Genomic DNA, 23,612 nt, shown 5'->3' with positions numbered 1-23,612 from the left:
TTGTCCACCCATGTAAAATGTTTTGAAATTTGTCCTCTTAAATTTTGATATTTATTGGCAAAATCCAGAGTCCTGCTCAAGTTGGTCCATGACTGTGAGGCTTTCCAGACTAGGGTAAGCTGAGTCAATATCGGCCAGCCTCAGTAATGCTCAGCCTCTTTAGGAGTGGAACGGGGGAAACACCAGGTGTTCTCCTCACAGCTACATTAAAAAATGTAGCTTTACATTTTCTTTACATTAGCTTTACACATCCACCTCAAGTTTGGCAGTGGGTACCACTATTATATGGTGATAGATACTTCCTCCTTTCACCCTCCGCACCATTCCCATCCTCAGCTTGTCCAAGAAGCAGAAGCTAGACTCAAGAATCAATTGTTGACAGATGTTTTGAGAGAAAATGTATCCACAAAAGCCTAATCTGTATACAGTTTATTTTTTAATATGGTACTTTTGTAGCCTGCATATCGGTGAATCCCAGACTTTAAATGAACAGTTAACCTTCCCAAAGGATGTCATGTTTGTCCAGCTTGAAGCCTTGTCCAACATACTTTTGAGACCCAGGCATGCCCTTCTGCCACTGACATGGAGCTTACCACTTTTTCTCTCACACAACAGGTGTTGGCGAGTCTGCGCACAGTCAGGAGTAATTTTGCCATGCTAACGCATCTACAGGACCGCGTATCCGGCAAGTAAGTGCATATCTGGTGATCATTTTTTAATATCTTCATGGATAACTTAATTCCTAGGTCTGAGTGACTACATGAAGGCTTTTTTTTTTAGAGGTCTTTTTATTAGAAACTTAAGACAACTTTACAATGAAAAGGCAATACACATCAAACCTAAAAAGCAAAATATACACTATGGAAAAGGAATTGTTTCTCAAATATAAAGGCCCAAATGCAAACCTCCAATTTTTAGAAGATTTACATAAACCCCACACTTGTGCTTCAAACCCTCCCTTCCCAAAAAATCCCCTCCCTCCTCCCATGCAGCATAATCTTCTACTCTGCAATTTCATCACTTTACTCCTCCTTTTACAAAGCCATGCTAACGATTGCCATGCGGCAACAGCACCAAAGCCCATTAATTCCCAATGGACTTCAGTGTGATAATTAGCTTTGTAAAAAGGGGTCTTTATGATCTGTTCATACTCTCTGTATATTAGGAATCCTCTCAATTTACTTGAGATTCATTGTACTAGAGGCAGTTAAATAAGAGCTTCTGAAATGCTTTAAATACCAACATCTGTCTTGGAATGAAAGTCAAATACAAATTAAAAAGCAATAATTTAATCATTACATTTGGTTTAGGTACATTGCAAAAATAGTGAAACATTTTCTGCTTTTAATCTAAAAAGACCTTGAAAGCCAAGAAAAAGTGGAGACAGAATTATTTTTGACGTCTTTTCATCCATGTTTTACCAGGAGATCCTCCATCATTAACCCCCCTGCCATATCTAAATCTGTCTGCTCAGGTAAGTCTGTGCCATTTATAACTATTACTGGAGGAGTTTATGCTTTTATTTCATTTTGTAATCATGTATACCAATGTTGATCAATCTTTTTGTGGTTGTGGCCCCATGATGACCAAATAAAAGTGTGTGATTACCTCTCCCCCTAAGGTGCAGAATAATAATGAACTTATGGAGAAGCCCTCCCAGGTTGTGACCTCAAACATGGGTTTGGTAATGCCATTTGCTGACCCATAGTTTGGAAAGCTCTGTATATTCTGCCTTCTCTAGCTTAAAAACACCCCTTTTTTTTTAAACATAGATGACTCTGTTTATATTTTTCTCTTGCCAACGCTGACAGTTATGCTCTTTTGGCCTTATCAAATTGTTTTCTCGTCTAAATGATAAATTATAAGTTGCAGAAAAGCCCAAGTTCCACCACAGACTGGAGTAAGGGTTACCTGAGATCTCTGGAGCAGGATGGGGGTACTAGTGGTGACCCTAGGGTTTCCCAATCAGTTCCCCATTCCACTCACAAAAGGTGAAAATCAGCTGCCCCTAATGGCAGCAGAGAATTCCTGCTTTACACTCCTTCAAGAGCTGGACTCCATGTCAGATCTTTGCTTCTTCCTTTTTGGCCTGCAGCTGGACAGATCCGCTAGCATGGATACAAAATGGTCTATTGTCAGTCATTCCATTAATAAAAATCTTAGCTTGTTTCACCAGCAGCGTTCCAGAGCTCTTGGGGAATTGCTGGGGCATCCTACTGGTCCGCTTGCTGGTCTTTCTCTTTCCTTTCCCCCCACGTGCTTCCTCTGACCCTCATCCAAGCTAGAAATTACAAGGGGCCGCTGAAAAGTTCTCAGTCCAACCAACAAACTTGGAGTAGTAATCCAGCAATTTTCCACTTTTTTTGTTCCCTATTTTTCTGACAGAATAAAAAGTGTGGAAAATAACTGGACTAAGTTTATAGCCCATGGTAGAGACAGCCCCAACTTTGTTGGTTGGGCTGACAACTTTTCAGCGGCACCTCATAAAAACAATATTGAAGGAGGTGGAATTTGGGGGTGGAGGATGGAGTTGTGTGGCAGCTTTCTCCCGTGACACACTTCCCCAGCTTGGAGTTATAGCATCATGAACCTTCATTCACAGCTACCTGGGTTATTTTCCCCTAAATCCCCTAGAACTGGAATTCCTGCTTCATGTTTACTATCATGTTTGAATTTGATGTATAAGACTGTGTTTTGAACTGTGCAGTTTGTAAGTTATTCAGTTGTGCTGCACTCGGAGCACTTTGCATCACCCAGCCATTTAGTAGCAACATTCAGTAGGGGGCCAAAGAGAGGGCATCCTGAATCCCACTGCTATATTTATAGTAACATAGTAAATGACGGCAGATAAAGTCCTGAACGGTCCATCCAGTCTGCCCAACAGTCACTCTCATTATTAATTCATGATTAAATTATCTTTCTTTGACATTTCTGGGACATAGACTGTTGAAGTCTGCCTGTAACTGTCCTTAAGTTCTAACTACTAGATTTGCCATTGAAGCCCTCTCCAAGCCATCCTGTCATTTTTGGGACACAGACTGTAAAGGTCTGTCCGGCACTGTCTTCATGCTCCAAATTACTGGAATTTCTGTCAATGCCCTCCACAACCCATCCAACACCGAATCGCCATATTCGGGGCACAGACTGTGTAAGTCTGCCCAGTACCAACCTCAGTTCTTCAGTTTATACTATTCATTTTCTATTTAGAAATTCTTTGTGTTTATCCCATGCTTTTTTAAAATTCCTTCACCGTTTTCCTTTTCACCATCTCCCTCAAGACATTCCAGACATCAACCACTCTCTCCGTAAAAAAGAATTTCCTGACATTACTCCTCAGCTTACCACACCACAACCTCTAGTTTTAAAATTTTTCCTTCTCTGGAAAAGATTTGTTTTTATATTAATACCTGTCAAGTATTTAAACATCTGTATCATATGTCCCCTGTCCATTCTCTCCACTAGAGTATATACTCCTCCTTCCATATTTGCAGGGATTAGGGGCAAAGCCGGCCCGCGAATAAGAAAAATTTGCAAATATCTTTAGGGCCAACTCTGACCCACCCTCGCCTCCCAGACCTCTCCACTAGAGCTGCCCGATTTGCCGATTCACCGATTCACTTCAGTAAACCAATTTGTTTTCCGAAAAATAGGAACCCCCCTCCCCAGTGAGACCTGACTTACCTCCAAGCCTCCTAAAGCAGCAGCAGCAGTAATGATGTTGGCCTGCTGGCAGAGGCAGCGCCCTGAATAGGCTGCTTGTGGCCTGCCCCACCAGGGCCTTCTGTCTGCGTGTCATTGATGACATCACTGATGATGCGGCAGACGGAAGCCCTGGTTGGGCAAGCTGTGTGCTGCCTGTTTGCAGTGCTGCCTCTGCCGGCAGGCCACCACCACTGCTGCTAATGCTTTGGGAGGCCGAAGGTATGTCAGGTCTCACAATGGGAAGGTTGGTTGAGAGGTGCTGCACAGGGGGATAGGAGAGATGGAAGCTGCTGCACAGGGAAATGAGAGGGAGGGATGGAAAGCTGCTGCACATGGGAGAGAGAGATAGTAGACAATGGGAAAGAAACAGAAAAGTTGGATATGGCAGTGGAAGGAAAGGTCTCAGAAAAACAGGAGATGATTACTTCCCAAGACTTGGAAAGTGACAAACAAACAGCGGAGGAAGACTCTGGTATTCAATGTCTTATTAATATACACTTCTCCCTCCGTATTTACGGTTTCCGTATCTGCGGTTTCGCTTATTCATGATTTTTCGGCTGCTGATGCCGCCCCCCCCCCAAAAAAAAAAACATCTTCACTAAAGTTTTTCCTTTTACTGTACAGTACTGATAAAAAAAGTTTATCACTTACCATTACTGTAACTCAGAAAATCGCCCTCATTTGAATTTTTGGGTGTTGTGAATTGGTCGGGTCTGCTGGGATCGGCCACAGATCGGGCACAGAAATGAGGTAAATGAATCTAGCCCAAAATGTTTGACTTTTACTCTTTCAGTACATCTTTTTGATTGAAATGTAACTTTTTGTTTCACACTAATTTTCACCAGACCTTCATGTTAATTTTTTTGGGAAAGGGTGTGAATTCTCTTTCTGTTATTTCTAGACCAATAAATGTAAGTGTTTAAATGTCCCTATGCTGATTCTGTTGTGGGCCACGATATTCTGGGCAGTGAAGGTAATGAATATTGGAAATAGCGCCATCTAGTGCTAGCTGAAGCTTCTGGTTTCAATTTTTACTGTAATTAATTTAATAGTAGCGTTCTGAATTAACTGAAGCTTTTGGAGTTCTTTGTGTGATAAGCAATGATACAGAAAATTGCAATAATCTAAATGTGTAATGACCAGAAAGTGGATTAAAATGTTAAATGCTTTAGGTTCTAGCAAAGCTTTAATCAATTGTAATAAGTTGAACTACGGTAGATATCTAAAAATGATATGAGAGACTTTCATCAAATATAAACCTGAAGATTAGTGGAGATTTTTGGAATGGCAATATTCTCAAGAAGAAAAGGAGTGGCTAATTGTTGATGGCTTGAGTTTGCGAAAATGAATATTTTTGAATTTGAGGGATTGAGGAATAATCTGTTGTCTTTAAGCCTTGAAGTTATATAGGTGAGAGATTGATATTTTGGTAACTCCGCTGTCAGCTGTTAGTTATTCTTGTGTCAATGGTATTCATTGGTTGTCCTCATTGGTAATTCAACTATCAGGTCAGGGGTAGGGAACTCCGGTCCTCGAGAGCCGTATTCCAGTCAGGTTTTCAGGATTTCTTCAATAAATATGCATGAGATCTATTTGCATGCACTGCTTTCAATGCATATTCATTGGGGAAATCCTGAAAACCTGACTGGAATACGGCTCTCGAGGACCGGAGTTCCCTACCCCTGTATCAGGCGTTAGTTGGACTTGTGCCAGTTGTTTTCATTAATTTTCCTCATCAGTAACTCTGCTTTCAGTCTTGTTAGTTGTGCTTGTGTCAGTATTATTCATTGGCTGTGTTCACTGGTAACCCTGTTCTCAAGCATTTAGTTGTGCCTGTGTCAGTGGTATTCATTGGCTGCCCTTGTGGGCTGCAGACAGTTCAGTGTGAGATAAGATTTGCATGTACACCATTTCCATTGAATGCACTTCTGTTTCATGCATATTCATTAGGGGTATCCTGAAAAAATGTACTGTTTTTAGTTCTTATGGACTGGAAGTGTATACTATTAGCCTATGTTAAGAAGTACTCGCAGTCCTGGCTGGCACGGGAATCAGGAGCCAGGTTCAGGAATCAGCTTGAGTGGTCATTTCACAGGAATCAAAGATGTTTACCAAAAAAATCAATGAATTTTGTTTTCATATTGGCATCTATTCTGCATCCTCCCTCCCTTTCATACCTCTCTCTGCCTTCTTACTCTTAATTCTTAATACAGTTCTGACAGTAGAAAATGTCTTAAGGTATCCTTAAGGTTTTAAGGTAGAGGTGCTAACTGGCTCCATGTCCTAAGATACAGACTGATCCAAACCTAGTTCTTATTTCTGTTTTAACTGTAGTTCTATAATTTCAGAGTTTCAGTAAAAAAAAGTAGGAAGGTTGGGGGAGTGTCAGGAGGTTGGGGAGACTGGCGGCAAGAGAGAATAGGCACCTTCATGGCCCGCCAATCCAAAATGATCCAAAATAATGGGCCTTCCCTCCTTGGTGCATTATGTGATGCACAGGGAGGGGCCTAAGACCATGATTGGCTCAGCCGTCTAAGGCCCCTCCACTTGGGCCTTAGACATCTCCATTGAGCCTTAAGCATCTGAGCCAGTCATGGCTTTGGGCCCCTCCCCGTGCCTCACATGAAGCACCGAGGAGGGAAGGCCTGACAATTTGGATCGGCGGGCCTTGAAGGTGGAGGGATTGTACTTCCCACCTGTGTTCAATGGAAAAGGTACCAAGGGGGGCTGTTCAAGGGTCCATATGGTGGCAAGAGGGAATGGACATCCCTACTGCCCTTTTTTTTTTAGGGAGGGGGAAAGGGGAAGAGTAGGGGATGGTTGAGGGTAACCTCTATTGGCAGGAGGGAGTGGGCATCGCTCCTGCTAATTTTCTTTTGCACTGCACTGGGGGAGAGGGGGGAGTCGCCATGGCATGAGGGAGCGGGCATCCCTTCTGCCATTTTTTCTCATGTGGGGGATGGGGTCAGCATGGCAGAAGGAAGTGGGCATTCCCCCTGCTGTTTTCACTGTCGCTGGTGGGTGTCGGTTCCCAGTGCTGGTTCCCAGTGCTGGATCATCAATAAAGATAGGACCGGGTTAATCTGTTCCATATGACACGGAGCCAGGAGGCATCCTTATGTTATCCTCCCCTAGGTGGGGTTACTTGATTTTTTCATTAAAAAAGAGGACACATGGCCCCGCCCCATTCCACACTCAGCCCCTCCCCCCCCTGAGTCCAGGCCACATCTGGAGGTCCTCCAAGCAGCCCTCCAGACATGGCCCTAAGCTTGGAGCCTTCCAAACCCTGGACAAACTGCTGGGCTTTGGAAATCCATCTGTGCACCCGGACCTGTCTGGATTTTCCAAGACATCTGGTAACCCTACCTATAGGTGTCAGAGGCTATGTATCGGTTTTACTTTCACACTATTCTTGTGATTCTAAGACTTTAAGATAACTCTTAAGTATTGCTTCTGGGAGATCCTTTGCTTGCTTAATTAGTTGTTTAAAACATAGTTGCCAACTTGCCCAGTTTTAGGAGGGATATTTATGCCAGCCCTGGATTTTAATAGCCCTATTCTAATGCATTATGGGTCCTGCAGCACTAATTTCAGTGGGTAGAGTCATGCACTACAAATCCCACACTGCACTGGGGATATAAGTTCAAAAGCAGAAGTGGTGAGAAAGTCTTTCTCCTGTTATGGGTAGCTTGGCAGCTCTGTTAAGATTACTCTTTTTTTTCAATCAGCTACTTACTGCACCATGTAACTGAATCAGAAAGCTCAGGATGTGTATTTAGCCTCAGCTAGTGACACATACAAGAGTAGCCAAGTGCAGAAAGGCAGGATTTATAAAGCAATATGGGCTGTTGCCATAGCAACCCTCAATTAGCTTAGTTAGCTCTTTTTTTTTTTTTTTGGGGGGGGGGTGATGAGGAGAGAATGAGAGGTGGTGATACACCCCTCTGCAGAGAGAAATACTCTGTGCCAGTCCCTGACTGGTTTCATAAGGGATCTGGGCCAGGATTTAGGGCTTTTTAGGGTTTTTTTTTTCATTGAAAATGGTATTGGAAAGATGCCCCCCACCCCCATAAGTATTTCCAGCAATACACAGGGCATGCATTTGGAATTTTTGGACTTTTACACTACCTCTGCTCTTACTCTGATACCAGTACAAGACTTTAAGACAAAATCTTTTATAGCCTCAGATGCAGAGCCTACTGTTTCTTAATGAGATTTCCTTGAGGTTTGATAAGGCTGGGGGTGGAGGGATATGAAGAAAAAATTCAAATAAAAATCAGTTCAAAAAGATTTTCCTATTCACATTGGCTGATCCCTGGTTTCCTACGCTAGGGGCTCGCAACCCACGTTACCATGGCAACACAACAATGGCCATCCCTTCCACACAATATTTACTCCATCTGCTTCATGGCATCTCGGAGCGCTTCATGCTCGCCTCCTATCCCATTGCATTCTTTTTTTTTTTTTTTGTTAATCCTTTTCTGTATTCAGGTTTTAATTTTAAAGGGTTGAGCGGTAGAAGATTTTTTGATTTTACTCAAAATAAGAAAGCAAAATATCCTTGCAGCAGCCTCTTCTAGATTCAACCTGCTGCCTGGAAAGCCTTTCTGGCTGAGGAAAGAGCCATTGAGAGGAGGGGGAAAAGCCCACTTTCTCCATCCCCCCTTTGAAAATACACTCTCTTTGATTTTCTACCTGCGTGGGGAGGGCTCCTCACACCATGCCGGCTAGCTGGTGCAAATGCTAGAAGCCGGAAGCCCAAGGCAGAGAGTGCACCCCTATGGACATGATACTGGAAGCCCAGAGAGTGCCAGCAAGGCCGGAGCCCTGGTATTCAGCTACAGCCCACCTCAATGCCTGCTTCTCTCTCCCCAGAGGATGCCTTTCACAAGCTGGCCGTCGAGACTATGGAAGAGCTGGATTGGTGCTTGGACCAGCTGGAGACTCTGCAGACCCGGCATTCAGTCAGTGAGATGGCCTCTAATAAGGTAAGAGGGCCAGCATTACAATGCTAGTGCTCACACCAAGCTACACACTATGGTAAGGGCCCAACACAACTTGAAACAGGAGGTCAGCACGTAGGTTACACTCCAACTCATGAGCAGAAATAAGCTTGACATTATAATCTAGGTTTACAAAATGACTCCAAGGACATTCTACCATCTAATGGAAGGGTGCCATTTCCATCCACCACTATGATAACTGCTAATAACTATCGCTTAAAGTAAAATAAAGCAGAACCCTCCCTACTGACTGACTGTTTTGAAGTTGGTGGGTTTGTGACTCTCTGTGGGCCTGTTGAGTACAGCAATCCCGGTCAGACAGAAAAGTTTTTAGTTGGACACTAAAGGAGAGGTTATGAGGGGATGGCTGAACATTTTGAGTGACTGATGTTTCCCAAAAAAATAGAACAGAAGAAAGTGAAGCCCCCAAAAAACAAAGTTGAGGAATCTTGGTTCTACCCAGTTTTCCTTCAGTGTAATTGTTTGAAGACTTCCAAACTGGAGTCTAATGCAGATGGATCTTTGCTCCATTTCAGCAAATTGTGTGTGATTGTCTTTTCACATCAGCCTTGCAAACATCAACCTTGCACTATAAAAAAAATTCTGGCAATGCACAAATTCTCTCAGCAGGTGTTTGCAAGGTCTCTCACCACTGACTTCAGTGATGAGATTCCTAGATAATAGAAAGGTTGAGTGGACTGCTTCTATCTGTTATAACCTTGCAGCCTAAAAATCATGTCTGTCTGCCTTAGCCCAGGGAGGATCTGGGATAACACTAACCCCCTTTTCTATTAAACTGCGCTAGCAGTTTTTAGTGCAGAGAGCTGCGCTGAATGGCCCGTGTTGCTCCCGACGCTCATAGGAACTCTATGAGCGTCAGGAGCAACGCGGGCCATTCAGCGCGGCTCACCATGCTAAAAAACTGCTTTTGCAGTTTAATAGAAGAGGGGGTAACAGAACTACCATGCTCTCTCCTCTCTTCTGATTGAAAAGGCCCAACTTGCCCATCCAGTCTGCCCAGTTATTTTTGTCCAGACTGTCTTAAATAGAGAGTGATATCTTATAACTTTTGTCATTCTCCTTAGCTGTTCATCATCATCACAGAGCTAGTGCGGTCATATTGGGTACCCTAGGTAAAACTTTGTCCTTGCACCACTTTCAATTAACTTAAAGGCCCGTAAATTCCTCCCCTCAAGATATTAATAATTACGTGCTGTACACTGCCTAGAGTGAATCTCTTCATAAAGGCAGTTAGTAAAGCCCAACAAGCAAATAAATAGACAAAATTAAATAATTATGATTAACTCAATACCACCACCCCTAAAATAATCCTGTTAAAGCACATAAAACTGTAAAAGCATGCACAGTTGATTTTTTGAGTGTATGTAGCTGTCCGGACCTATCATTTTGCTTTCACTGCACCTGCTCTTTGCCATCTGCCAGGAACTTCCACCCTAGGCAGCCACCTAGTCTGCATAATGGTTAAACCGGTCCTGACCATCCTGAGTAGATGAACATACAGGAGTAAGCTTGAGAGCTTAGGAGGGAAAAAAGATGATTGAGACCTGGCAGAGCACACATCTTTGGCTTGGTGAAAATGAATGGGAGACGTTTATGCACTGAAACTGAGGGACTGATGCATAAACTTGTGCAGACATTGGTGCAGGAATAATGTGACGTCTGTATACAATTTTATGGCTGTACGATGCAAGGAAGTGTTTCATGCAGAAGATAACTGCACAAATCCACACATAGGACAATGGCATACAACATATTAAAATTAATGTTAATGAAGGAGTTGATGTTCAGCTGACAGTGCTCAGCATTTTGCTGGCCACCACTGATGTTATACCTGGAAATTCAATGCCAGGCGATATCCAGGCTCTGACATTGAATTTCTTGGTTTACAGAGACAGCAAAACCGTAACCAGTTAAATGTGATGTTCAGCATTTAACTGACTGTGGTAAACTGCATAAAGATAGGTCTGACTTATATGCAATTAACTTAGCTGGTTAAGTGCTAAATATTGTCACTTAACCAGCCAAGTGCTGACTTGCCTCAGAACACCCCCCAAAAAAACTGGTTTTGAGTTGGACACTAACTGAACATTTTCAGTCGCACTTGCTGGTTGAGTACCATTGAATATGACCAGTTAGCCCCAAACAAGCAACTCAACAAGTCAGGAGCCAGAAAATGACCTATTAAATCACTTTGAATATCAATCCCGAAGCTGTTAGATTTTCGGCCCTGCATGGGAGATTTTTAGGCTGAGTACAAGGCTGGAGCTTAAATGCTATGTCCAAGGATGTATAGAAGATTCAAGCTCTGGCAATACTGTCTGTGAGGATTTTTTTTTATATATATACTTTATTTTTAATTTACAAATAAACAAAATTGTCTTCCCATGTCAGCAAAACATGTGGAGGGGCATAAGTCTGTTTACATCCATCTCGCAAGTCGTCCAAAGTGAAAAAAACAGCTTAAGACACATTTTCGAAAAATACATCCAACTTTTTTTCCGTTTCGAAAATCATCTAATTATACGTCATAGAAACATAGAAGATGACGGCAGATAAGGGCCATAGCCCATCAGTTCTGCCCACTCTACTGACTCACCCCCAAGTCTACTATCCTAGGGATCCTACTCCTGGTGACAGGTTCCCTTGGCTTAACCCTCTAAGGGATCCCACATGGGCATCCCATTTGCTCTTAAATTCTTGCACGCTGTTTGCCTCGATCACCTGCACCGGGAGCTCATTCCAAGGATCAACCACTCTCTCGGTGAAGAAATATTTCCTGGTGTCGTCATGAAATTTCCCGCCCCTGAGTTTGAGCGGATGCCACTCTTGTGGCTGAGAGTCCTTTAAGAAAGTGAATATCTTCTTCCATCTCGATACAGCCGGTAATATACTTAAACGTCTCGATCATGTCTCCTCTCTCCCTACGTTCCTCAAGTGAGTACAGCCGCAAATTTTTCAGCCTTTCCTCGTACGATAGATCCTTGAGCCCCGAGACCATCCTGGTGACCATCCGTTGCACCGACTCTACTCTCAGCACATCTTTTTGGTAGTGTGGCCTCCAGAATTGCACACAGTATTCCAAATGAGGTCTCACCATGGTTCTCTATAATGGCATTATGACTTCAGGCTTCCGGCTGACGAAACTCCAGCGGATGCAACCTAACAACTGTCTTGCCTTAGATGAAGCCTTCTCCACATGATCAGCAGTTTTCATGTCTGCGCTGATGATCACTCCCAAGTCTCATTCTGTTGAAGTTCTAGCTAAGGTCTCACCATTCAAGGTGTAAGTTCTGCACGGATTTCTGCTGCCGAGGTGCATGATCTTGCATTTCTTAGCATTGAAGCCCAGCTGCCAGGTCGAGGACCAAAGCTCCAACAAATGTAGGTCCTGTGTCATACTATCAGGTGAATTGCCGTCTCTCACTATATTGCATAGTTTGGCGTCGTCAGCGAATAACGTTATCTTACCTTGAAGCCCCTGAGTTAGGTCCCCTATGAATATGTTGAAAAGGAGCAGGCCCAAGACTGAGCCCTGCGGTACTCCACTGGTCACCTCTGATGTTTTAGAGAGGGTACCGTTAACTACCACCCTCTGAAGTCTGCCACTCAGCCAGTCATTGACCCATGTAGTTAGTGTTTCTCCCAGCCCCATTGATTTCATCTTGCTCAACAGCCTGCGATGCGGGACACTATCGAAAGCTTTGCTGAAGTCTAGGTATACGACGTCCACGGAATCTCCCAAGTCTAGCTGTTTTGTTACCCAGTCAAAGAAGCTGATGAGATTGGATTGGCAGGACCTACCCTTGGTGAATCCGTGTTAGAAACATAGAAAGATGACGGCAGAAAAGGGCTATAGCCTATCAAGTCTGCCCACTCTACTGTCCCACCCCATTAAGTCAGAGTGCTGCTCGACCCACGTAGAGATCCCACGTGGATGTCCCTTTTATTCTTAAAGTCGAGCACGCTAGTGGCCTTGATCACCTGCACCGGTAGTTTGTTCCAGTGATCCACCACCCTTTCTGTAAAGAAATACTTCCTGGTGTCACCACCAAATCTCCCTTCTCTGAGTTTGAGCGGGTGCCCTCTTGTGACTGAAGGTCCCTTAGGAAAGAATATGTTGTTATCCACCTCGACACGACCTGTGACGTACTTAAATGTCTCAATCATGTCACTCCTCTCCCTGCGCTCCTCTAGAGAGTAGAGCTGCAACTTGCCCAGTCTTTCCTCGTATGAGAGACCCTTGAGTTCGGAGACCATCCTAGTGGCCATTCGCTGGACTGACTCAGCTCGAAGTACATCTTTACGGTAATGTGGCCTCCAGAATTGCACACAGTACTCCAGATGAGGTCTCACCATAGTTCTGTACAGTGGCATTATGACTTCAGGTTTACGGCTGACGAAGCTTCTATTGATACATCCCATCATCCGCCTTGCCTTGGATGAGGCCTTCTCTACTTGTTTGGCAGTCTTCATGTCTGCACTGATGATTACTCCCAAGTCCCGTTCTTCTGAGGTCGTAGCTAGTGTTTCTCCATTCAAGGTGTATGTTCTGCATGGATTTCTGCTACCTTACACTTCTTTGCGTTGAAGCCCAGCTGCCATGTTGAGGACCAGTTTTCCAACTTGATCAGATCCTGCGCTATACCATCCGTGAGATCGCTTTTACCTACTATATTACACAGTTTGGTGTCGTCGGCAAACAGCGCTACTTTTCCCTGAAGCCCTCGGGTCAAGTCCCTTATGAATATGTTAAAAAGGGATGGTCCCAGGGCTGAGCCCTGCGGCACTCCACTAGTCACCTCCGATGTCTTAGAGAGGGTGCCATTGACCACCACCCTCTGAAGTCTTCCACTCAGCCAATCATTGACCCATGCCGTTAGTTTCTCACCTAACTCCATCGATTTCATCTTGTTTAATAGTCTACTGTGTGGGACACTGTCAAACGCTTTACTGAAATCCAAGTACACTATGTCCAGAGACTCTCCCGAATCTAGCTTTCCTGTCACCCAGTCAAAGAAGCTGATAAGATTGGATTAGCATGACCTGCCCCTAGTGAATCCATGTTGACAGGGATCCCTCAGATTCCCCTCATCCAATATCGTGTCTAATTTCCCTTTAAGTAGAGTTTCCATGAGTTTACACACTATTGATGTGAGACTTACTGGTCTGTAATTCGCAGCCTCCGCTCTGCAACCCTTTTTGTGCAGAGGAACAACATTGGCAGTTTTCCAGTCCAGGGGGACTCTCCCCGTACTTAGGGAGAGATTGAAGAGTATGGCTAACGGTTCCGCCAAAACATCGCATAGCTCTCTGAGCACTCTTGGGTGCAGATTGTCAGGTCCCATGGCTTTGTTCACCTTGAGTCTTGACAGTTCTTTGTAAACATCAGCTGGTGTGAACTCAAACTTCTGAAATGGGTCATCCATGCTTTGCTTTGCATCCAGCCGAGGACCGTGCCCTGGTGCCTCGCAGGTAAAGACTGAACAGAAGTAATCATTCAGTAGTTTGGCTTTATCGGAGTCAGTTTCCACATAATTCCCGTCTGGCATTCTAAGGCGTACTATCCCGTTTGTGTTCTTTTTCCTGTCGCTAATGTATCTGAAGAAGGATTTGTCCCCTTTCTTGATGTTCTTCGCTAGAGTTTCTTCCATACGAAGTTTGGCCTCCCTGACTGCTGTTTTGACCGCTGCATACTTTGTCTTGTATTCAACGTTTGCTTCTTTTTCCCCCATGCATTTGTATGATAGAAATGCTCTTTTCTTCTCCTTGACGAGGTATGATATCTCATCTGTGAACCATTGGGGTTTCCTTTTTCTTTGTTGTTTGGTTACCGATTTTATGTAGCGGATAGTTGCCTCATGAAGGATCGATTTCAAGGTTGACCACATAGCTTCCACATTATCAGTTACTTCTTGAACCTGCAGCATCTGGTAGACGAAATCTCCCATGCGTGCGAAGTCAGTGCCCCTGAAATTGAGTACCCTTGTTTTTGTTTGTGATCTAGGGAAGCCTTTCTTAAGGTTAAACCATACCATGTTATGGTCACTGGTGGCTAGCGTCTCTCCCACCGAGACGTCCGAGACGCTTTCCCCATTCGTAAGTACCAGGTCCAGGATGGCCTGGGCCCTAGTGGGCTCTAGTACCATTTGTTTGAGCCGCACTCCCTTCATGGACGTTAATATCCTCCTGCTGATAGTGTGTTCCAGTCTACATCAGGCATGTTGAAGTCTCCTAATAGAACAGCCTCCCCCCGTAAGGTGATATTCTCAATGTCTTCAATTAATTCTGCGTCCTTTTCCTCCGATTGTCTCGGAGGTCTGTATACCACACCAAGGTACAGGCATTTTTCTCCACCTCTGGCCAAGTTTACCCAGATGGATTCCTCAGTATACTTGACATCTGTGTTGACTGGGATCCCGTAGATTCTCCTCATCCAAGATTGCATCTAATTTACATTTGATTAGTGTTTCCCTGAGTTTGCATACTATTGATGTGAGACTCACCGGTCTGTAGTTTGCAGCCTCTGCCCTGCAACCCTTTTTGTGCAGTGGAACGACGTTAGCTGTTTTCCAGTCTATGGGGACTCTCCCCGAACTTAGGAAGAGATTGAAGAGTCCTGATAGCGTTCTGCCAGGACATCACGCAGCTCACTGAGCACCCTGGGGTGTAGATTGTCCGGTCCCATGGCTTTGTTCACCTTGAGTCTTACCAGTTCGTAGTAGACGTCGCCAGGTGTGAACTCGAAATTCTGAAACGGGTCTTCCACGCTGGGCCTTGCCTGCAACTGCGGACCGTGCCCCAGTGCCTCGCAGGTGAAGACCGAGCAGAAGTATTCATTCAGTAGTTCTGGTTTATCGGAATCTGATTCTGCGCAGTTCCCATCTGGTTTTCTAAGGCATACTATCCCGTCTGTGTTCTTTTTCCTATCACTAATATACCTGAAGAAGGATTTGTCCCCTTTCTTAATGTTCTTTGCCAGAATCTCTTCCACTCAAAGTTTGGCCTCCCTGACTGCCGTTTTGACCGCTGCAGACCTCGCCCTATGTTCTAGTTTAGCTTCCCTAGTCTCCGTTCGTTTGTAGGAAATAAATGCTTTTTTCTTCTCCTTGACGAGGTGCGAGATTTCTGCGGAGTACCATTGGGGTTTGTTGTTTCTCCGCCGTTTGTGTACTGATTTAATGTAGAGGCTTGTCGCTTCATGCAAGGTAGATTTCAGGGATGACCACATAGCTTCCACATCATCGGTCGTAGCTTGGTTCTGCAGTGTTCGGTGGACGAAATCTCCCATGCGTTTGAAGTCAGTGTCTCGGAAGTTGAGTACTTTTGTTTTCGTGTTTGATCTAGGGAAACCTTTCCTGAGGTAGAACCACACCATGTTGTGGTCGCTGGAGGCTAGCTTATCTCCTACCGAGACCTTCGAGACGCTATCCCCGTTGGTGAGTACCAGGTCCAAGATCGCCTGGGCCCTAGTGGATTCCAATACCATTTGTTTGAGTCGTGCTCCCTTTATGAATGTTAACAGTCTCCTGCTGCCGCTGGTTGTTGCTGAGTATGAGTTCCAATCTGCGTCAGGCATGTTGAAGTCCCCTAGCAGAACAGCGTCTCCCCGTAGAGTGATATTCTCTATGTCTTCAATTAATTCGGAGACTTTGTCTTCCAGTTGTCTTGGAGGTCTATATACTACACCAAGATACGTCCTGCTGATCTGATCGTCCAAGCTGCTAAATCGTCCATCTTTATACCACATTTTCGTCCAACTTTTCATCCAAGTCAAAAACGCCGGGAACAAGCCCTGTTGGATATGGGAGGGGTCTGCAAAGTGATGGACTGCACACCCAGACATGGCACCTAAATAGTGGGGTACCTTACAGGGCACTGCTGTGAACTTCACAAAAAGGGTGCCATGTCTTCTCCTCCCTACAGCTCCCTTATAGGTTACGGTGAGCCCCCCAAACCACCTCCAGAATCCCCTAGACCCACTTACCTACCACCCCAATAGCTCTTATGGCTGCAGGAGCCACTTATATGCCAGTACAAAAGGGTTTTGGGGGTGTATAGGGGAGTGCACATGTTTAAGTATCAATGCAGTGATTACAGGGTCTTATGGACATGGGTCCTCCTCTCTCTGAGTCCCTAACCCACCCCCAAGACGACTTAAGCTGCCTCTATGCTGGACGACTAGGCTTTCCTATGCCAGGCAACCAGGTGATGATGGTCTGGAGGCTGAATTTTAAAGATGTGATTAATATTTTTATGGGGGTGGGAGGGATCGGTGATCACTGGGATAGTGTGTGGGGGTCTGTGTTATATGTTTTCAGTGCTTATCTGGTGACTTTAGGTGGGTTTTTGTGACTTAGACCATGTTTTACATGTTTTACATGGTCTAAGTCAGTGGTCCCCAATCCTGTCCTGGAGGACCACCAGGCCAATCGGGTTTTCAGGCTAGCCCTAATGAATATGCATGAGAAAGATTTGCATATAATGGAAGTGACAGGCATACAAATCTGCTTCATGTATATTCATTAGGGCTAGCCTAAAAACCCGATTGGCCTGGTGGTCCTCCAGGACAGGGTTGTGGACCACTGGTCTAAGTCACAACGTCCAAGTTCCGTCGATTGTGGGCTGTATAACTTTCGGTTATAAATGCTGTACGACTAAGTCTAAGCTGGCCTACGTCCCGCCCAACTCCCGCCCTAGACATCCTCCCGAAACGCCTCGTTTAGTTTTGGTCATTCAGCGGCACTATGAAGGCCTAGGTTGTTTAGAAATACGTCCAAAACTCGTTTTTAGTATTGGCACTTGGACGTTTTTGAGAAATGTTCGTCCAAGTGCCGACTTAGGCCAGTTTTTGGACGTATTTCTCTTTCGATTATGAGCCCCATATTGTGTATCTACAGTAAAACAAAATTCCCTACCTCCACCCCCAACAACCCACCTTCCTAACAGGACCATCTCCGATGTCCATCAGAGTTGAGGATAACAAGACAAGATCAAGAAGCTTATCAAGTCCTTTGGAAGGACTGGATTATTGCAGGCATTCGAACTCTGAATGATGTTATTTCAGATGGTAAACTGCTTGACTTTTCACAACTGCAACACAGATTTGGTCTTAATAAATCACAAAGTTTTGACGAGATTTGACTCCTTGCTCACATTGTTGTTCCAAATAAGATAGTATCATATGTTAAGGCTACCGGATTTTCCAACATCCTATTTATTTGAGGCCAAATTGATTTCCAAAATAATAAAATAAATGGACAATAGAATAAAAGATGATCTAATGTCCCAGCTTCAAGATGACAATGCCAACATCTATTAGACTTAGATCATATGTTAAGGCTACCGGATTTTCCAACATCCTATTTATTTGAGGCCAAATTGATTTCCAAAATAATAAAATAAATGGACAATAGAATAAAAGATGATCTAATGTCCCAGCTTCAAGATGACAATGCCAACATCTATTATCTATTTTTTGTAAACGAATAGGGGTCTAAAAAGCTCTATGCAAAAGAAAAAAACATGTTTGTCTCATAGATGCTGACACTGTACATCTTAACCTCCAAGACCAAAGTCATGGCCATTGAGATGCATTAATTTGATGCTTAATCTCAATGCTCCAAATGTCTCTGAGACCATTTTTTGGTTTTTTATTTACAAATCCAGATATTAATTTATACCACTGTGCGGCCCTATGAACCATAGAATCCATCTGAAAGCATAAGAATTCCAGACTATGATAATTATTAAGATTTTTCCATTCAGGGAAACTTTCTTTTATTTATTTTGACTAGAGTAGCAATACAGCAAATTACTTACAATTGGTTAAATTATAACTTTTGGTGGAATTCTGTATGTCAAATATACAAAATGGAACGTACAATAGCAACACAAAAAGGATATTTTGGTAAATTTCAGAAGATATGGGGACCATTAACAGATTTTTGTAATGAATGATAAACTTTTCCCAAGATAAGATATTTGGTTAGAGGGAAAATATGGTGGGGTTTTATTTTTAGTATTTCATAATATACGATTATATCAATAGTTTCATTGTAATGGTACTTGTATGTAATATAGGGACGGGAGGGGAGGATTTTCTATTTAATAAGAATAGTTTAAATATTAGGTTTATTACATAATATTCAAAATATTATAGAATATTAATTTATAATGAAATGTTATACTTAAAGTGTTATATGAGAATTAATCAAGTGTGTATTTATAAGTTCATATGAGTTTATCTGCTACACTTTTTGTAATGTGAAAAAAGAAATAAAGAATTTAAAACAAATCACAAAGTTTTAAGTGGTTGCAGTTGAAGCAGGCTATTCAGATGGGGTTCCCTGAATGGAAAAATTTAGATACTCAATATAGTCTGGAGTTCCTGTGCTTCCAAGAAGACTTCCTAGGACATCAAGCCGCATTGTGGTATAAATTATTATCTGGATACTTGAATAAAAAACCAAAGTGTGGTCTAAGAGACATTTGGAGCATTGAGATTAAGCATCAGATTTCTGCATCTCAATGGCCACGAATTTGGTCTTGGAGGATGAGATGTACGGTGTCAGCATCTATGAGACAAACTTGGTTCTTTTTGTTGCATAGAGTGTTTTGGACCCCTGTTAGATTACAAAAGTTGGATAGTTCCAAGTCTAATAAATGCTGGCATTGTAATCTGGAACCAGGGACATTAGACCATCTACTTTATTATTGTCCCTTCATTAAGTCATTTTGGGATTCAATTTGGACTCAAGTAAATTCTTTATTGGAAAACCATGTTGCGCTCTCATATGATACTGTTTTATTTGGAATGGCTATGAGAAAAAAGTCAAATTTCATCACATAACAACAAACTTTTATTAGTTATGACAGGGGTAGCTATTCAACATATTACCATATTGGAAAAATCATAAGAATCTTAGTTATACATTCTGGTGGAATTCGTTGTGCCATATTTTTAAGATGGAAAGAGCAATAGCAGTACAAAAAGGAACATATAATAACTTTACAAAGATATGGGGGCCATTGGAAAAATATTGTGATGAATAGACATTGTTCCTTTTCTTTCTTCGTTTTATCTAGCACACTCAAGGGGGGAGGGTGGATTTGGGATGTAATTAAATATGAGATGTTATAATATTGTTGTATAATATTGCATATTCTACTTTAATTGAGCATGGGATGAAGGGGGGGAGGGTGGGAATTTTACATTATTATAGTTCATATGTTAGATAATTACAGTGCTATATTGAAATTATTTTTATCATAAATTTTTATGCACTTATTGTTTGATTTGAAAATGAATAAAGATTTAAAAAAAAGAAGAAGCTTATCAAGGAATTGGCAGGCTACTATCCAGCCATTTAATATACAGGTCCCAAACTTTAAAGAATTACCAAATAATACTGTGAACTTGGACTTCAAATATACATGGGTAATTTTTGGCAGTATCTGAGCAGAGACAGAAATGTCCAGTTGCTTCCATGCTGAAGCAAGTAGTGCCGTATTTTCACGCATATAACGCGCATACGTGTATAACACGCATACGTGTATAACGCGCGGGAACAATGCATTTATGTAAAAAAAATTCGATATAACACGCACATGCGTATACCGCGCATGCTGCTAAAACCTCCTCCCGCCACCCCCGCTTACTCCCTCTTTTGGCCCTGCGAACCGGCATCCTCCCCCCCCCCCCCCCCGCTCGCGTCACCCCCCTCCCCCCACGATCCTACATCCCCCCCAGCACCGCAAAGACATCGCTTACCCCGATTGGGCAACGGCATCAGCACCAATGCACAGGACGTGCCAGTGCCCGAAGATCCTCCCTCGCCTGGGCTGGGCTGGGCTGTGCAAGGGAGATCCTCCCTCTTCCCTGTGCTGGGCTGGACTGGGCTTTGAGCATTTGCACATGCTCAAAGCCTTCTGGTCTCGCTCTCTCCGAGATTCTGAATCTGAGAATCTCGGAGAGAGCGAGACCAGAAGGCTTTGAGCATGCGCAAATGCTCAAAGCCCAGTCCAGCCCAGCACAGGGAAGAGGGAGGATCTCCCTCGCACTGCCCAGCCCAGCTCAGGCGAGGGAGGATCTTCGGGCACTGGCACGTCATGTGCATTGGTACTGGTGCCGGTGCCCAATCGGGGTAAGCGATGTCTTTGCGGTGCTGGGGGGGGGATGTAGGATCGCGGGGGAGGGGGGTGACGCGAGCGGGGGGGAGGATGCTGGTTCGCAGGGGGGATGCTGGATCGCAATGAAAAAAAAAATTGTATAACGCGCTCACAAATATAAAGCGCATGGTTATGCTCGGTTTGTAAAATCGTGTATAACGCGCGCGCTATATGCGTGAAAATACGGTAATTGACTGGCCGTATAGATATGAGGCACTGGTTTCTTCTGTCGAGCCAGCAAGCCTGGAGGTCCAACATTCAGCAAGCAAGAGGTTGTACTTTTCACCAGCTGTGTTCCTGTAATAGCCTTGTATTTGGGCCCAATAAACTTGAACTTCCTAACAAGACCACCAAATATGAAGAAAGGAGTGCTGAACCCTCACAGTGCCTCCAACAAAGATCACTACCAGACCCATAGATAGATTTGAGATGTACAGGGTATAATACCATTGGTAAAACATTTTATATCTATTTTCTACCAGGTTACTAGCTATAGAAATCTGCAATAGATTCCTAAAAATTTGGACCCATTCTTTAGTTTCATAATGCACTCTTAAAGCATCTGCCGATTTAGTAATATACTTAACAGGGTGAGGAACTTTCAACAATAATGCTCAATAGAATTTATTTATTAATTTATTTATTCATTCATTCAATTTTCTATACTGTTATCCCAGGGGAGCTCAGAACAGTTTACATGAATTTATTCAGGTACTCAGGCATTTTTCTCTGTCTGTCCCTGTGGGCTCACAAATCTATCTAATGTACCGCTCCTGAACAGTCATAGCTCTCCCCTCTCTCTCTCTTTCACACTTATTACAAAAAAAAAAAATATCATCATTTATCTCCATATATTTTTTCACCCATCTAAAAAAACAAACAATCAAAGAACCACCAACTCTTTTGCAGCCTAAAAAAGAAAGAAGGGATACTTCTTCAAGCATCAGAACATCTCTACTTAAAAAAGAACAAAAACAGAAACCAACAAAATAGACACACACAGGAAGATTACAGCCTCTGCAGGACAACTTCAGACTTTACACAGTATAACATAACATAACATAATTTTTATTTATATACCGCAAAAGCCTTTCAGTTCTATGCGGTTTAGAAAAGAGATGGGCTGACCATTGTCAGTGAGCTACAATAGAGAGAATATTGGCATCAATGAGTTAACAATAGTTTCATTAGGACCATTCAGTTCCCCACCCGCCAGAAATGAAAGCAGCACAGTGCACAACACGACTCCATAGTGCTGGTGCAATGTCTTCCCCACATCTGCTAGCCACTGCATCACTGGAGGGATGATAATAGAAAAAGATGTTTAATAATGCATTACTCAAGAAAAGCACATTAAAAAATTTATTGCATACTAAACCTCATTCCCAAAGGTTAAGAAAATAAGAAGAGAAACCCTATTCACAGTGGCTGTGGCTCAGAGCAAATGGATATGTTTGACGCACAATCTTGATATCATTGCGACATCATCAATATGCACCTAGATGGCAGATTGTCACTAAAAAAAATAGGAATATGTACTGGGGTGCCTGACCATCCTGGGGATTTGAACCCACAACTATGGGAAGATAAAAGAAGTGCCTTTAACCACTGAACCACATCAAATGCCTTTCAGGTCATGGCTTCCTACCATATGAGATGATTCCTTAGGAGACTAAACAGCACATATTTGTGAGTCTCCTGATACTACATCACCCCAACACCTTCAGGCAATCTCAAACCACAACATAAATGTTCAGAAAGAGCCTTGGTGGTTTCAAATCCACTGCAAACCCTCCTGGTACTTTCACAGCTTCTTTTTAGTCTCAGAAGAGAAGACTTTGGCATTTACATTTGCACTCTGTTGTTTCCAGGGTCCAAAGGGAAATTCATTTTTACACTCAGATGGCTATGATCTCCTAAGGAATCATCTCACATGGCAGGAAGCCCTGGCCTGAAAGGCAGCTGATGTGGCTCTGTGGTTAAAGGCATTTCTTCCATCTTCCCAAGGTTGTGGGTTCAAATCCCCAAGATGGTCAGGTACCACAGTACATAATTTCTATATTTTTAGTGACAGTCTGCCATCTAGGTGCATACTGATGATGTCAAGATTGTGCGTCAAACATGTCCACTTGCTCTGAGCCACAGCCACTGTGAGTAAGGTTTCTCTTCTTATTTCACTAACATAACATATTCTAATTGGTTGGTAAAAAATATGTCTGAGGTGAAATATGTATCCTTCTACAGCTGGTATTAGACATGGCTGGCCCAGAAATTTTGAGGACTTCCCCAATGATCACTACCAAGGCTACACCTTGCTCAGCTTATAGTAGATTTGTTTAGGGCTGCCAAATGGCTCCATAAAAAAAAGGGAACAGAATGAGATATCCAGGATTTACTACCATTGAAAGCACTGGGATTGACACAGATATTTGGTTTTACCTCCATTGAAAGCAATAGAAGTAAAACCCAGTTGTCTCAATCTGTCCTGTTTTCTGGAGCCATATGGTAACCCCAAAGCTTGCTGAACTCTCTGGCCAGGATTCCAAGGGTAGGGACACCAGACATCCAGATTTACCCGGACATGCACTCTTTTTAGAGGACATGTCCGGGCATCCGGACGGCTTTTCAAAACCCGGCACTTTGTCCGGTTTTTGAAAAGCTTCCAGATCAGGAGCCACGTCAGGAGGGCATCTGCGCAGATGCAATGCAGTGACTATG

At 43.2% G+C, this 23,612-nt stretch overlaps 1 protein-coding gene across 3 annotated transcripts in view; it reads left to right on the top strand.

The window, feature by feature from the left end:
• Positions 1 to 23,612, top strand: part of PDE4C (phosphodiesterase 4C) — a 707,892-nt gene that overhangs the window by 581,274 nt on the left and 103,006 nt on the right. For all 3 annotated transcript variants that reach the window (XM_033954582.1, XM_033954585.1, XM_033954584.1), the window contains 3 exons: positions 616 to 689; positions 1,425 to 1,474; positions 8,578 to 8,690. In XM_033954582.1, coding sequence (XP_033810473.1) covers positions 616 to 689; positions 1,425 to 1,474; positions 8,578 to 8,690 — 237 coding nt within the window. The remainder of the gene's footprint in view (positions 1 to 615; positions 690 to 1,424; positions 1,475 to 8,577; positions 8,691 to 23,612) is intronic.

Source organism: Geotrypetes seraphini, chromosome 8 (genome assembly GCF_902459505.1).
Source record: "Geotrypetes seraphini chromosome 8, aGeoSer1.1, whole genome shotgun sequence".
In the NCBI taxonomy this organism is placed as follows: domain Eukaryota; kingdom Metazoa; phylum Chordata; class Amphibia; order Gymnophiona; family Dermophiidae; genus Geotrypetes; species Geotrypetes seraphini.
This window is presented reverse-complemented; position numbering and strand designations above follow the sequence as displayed.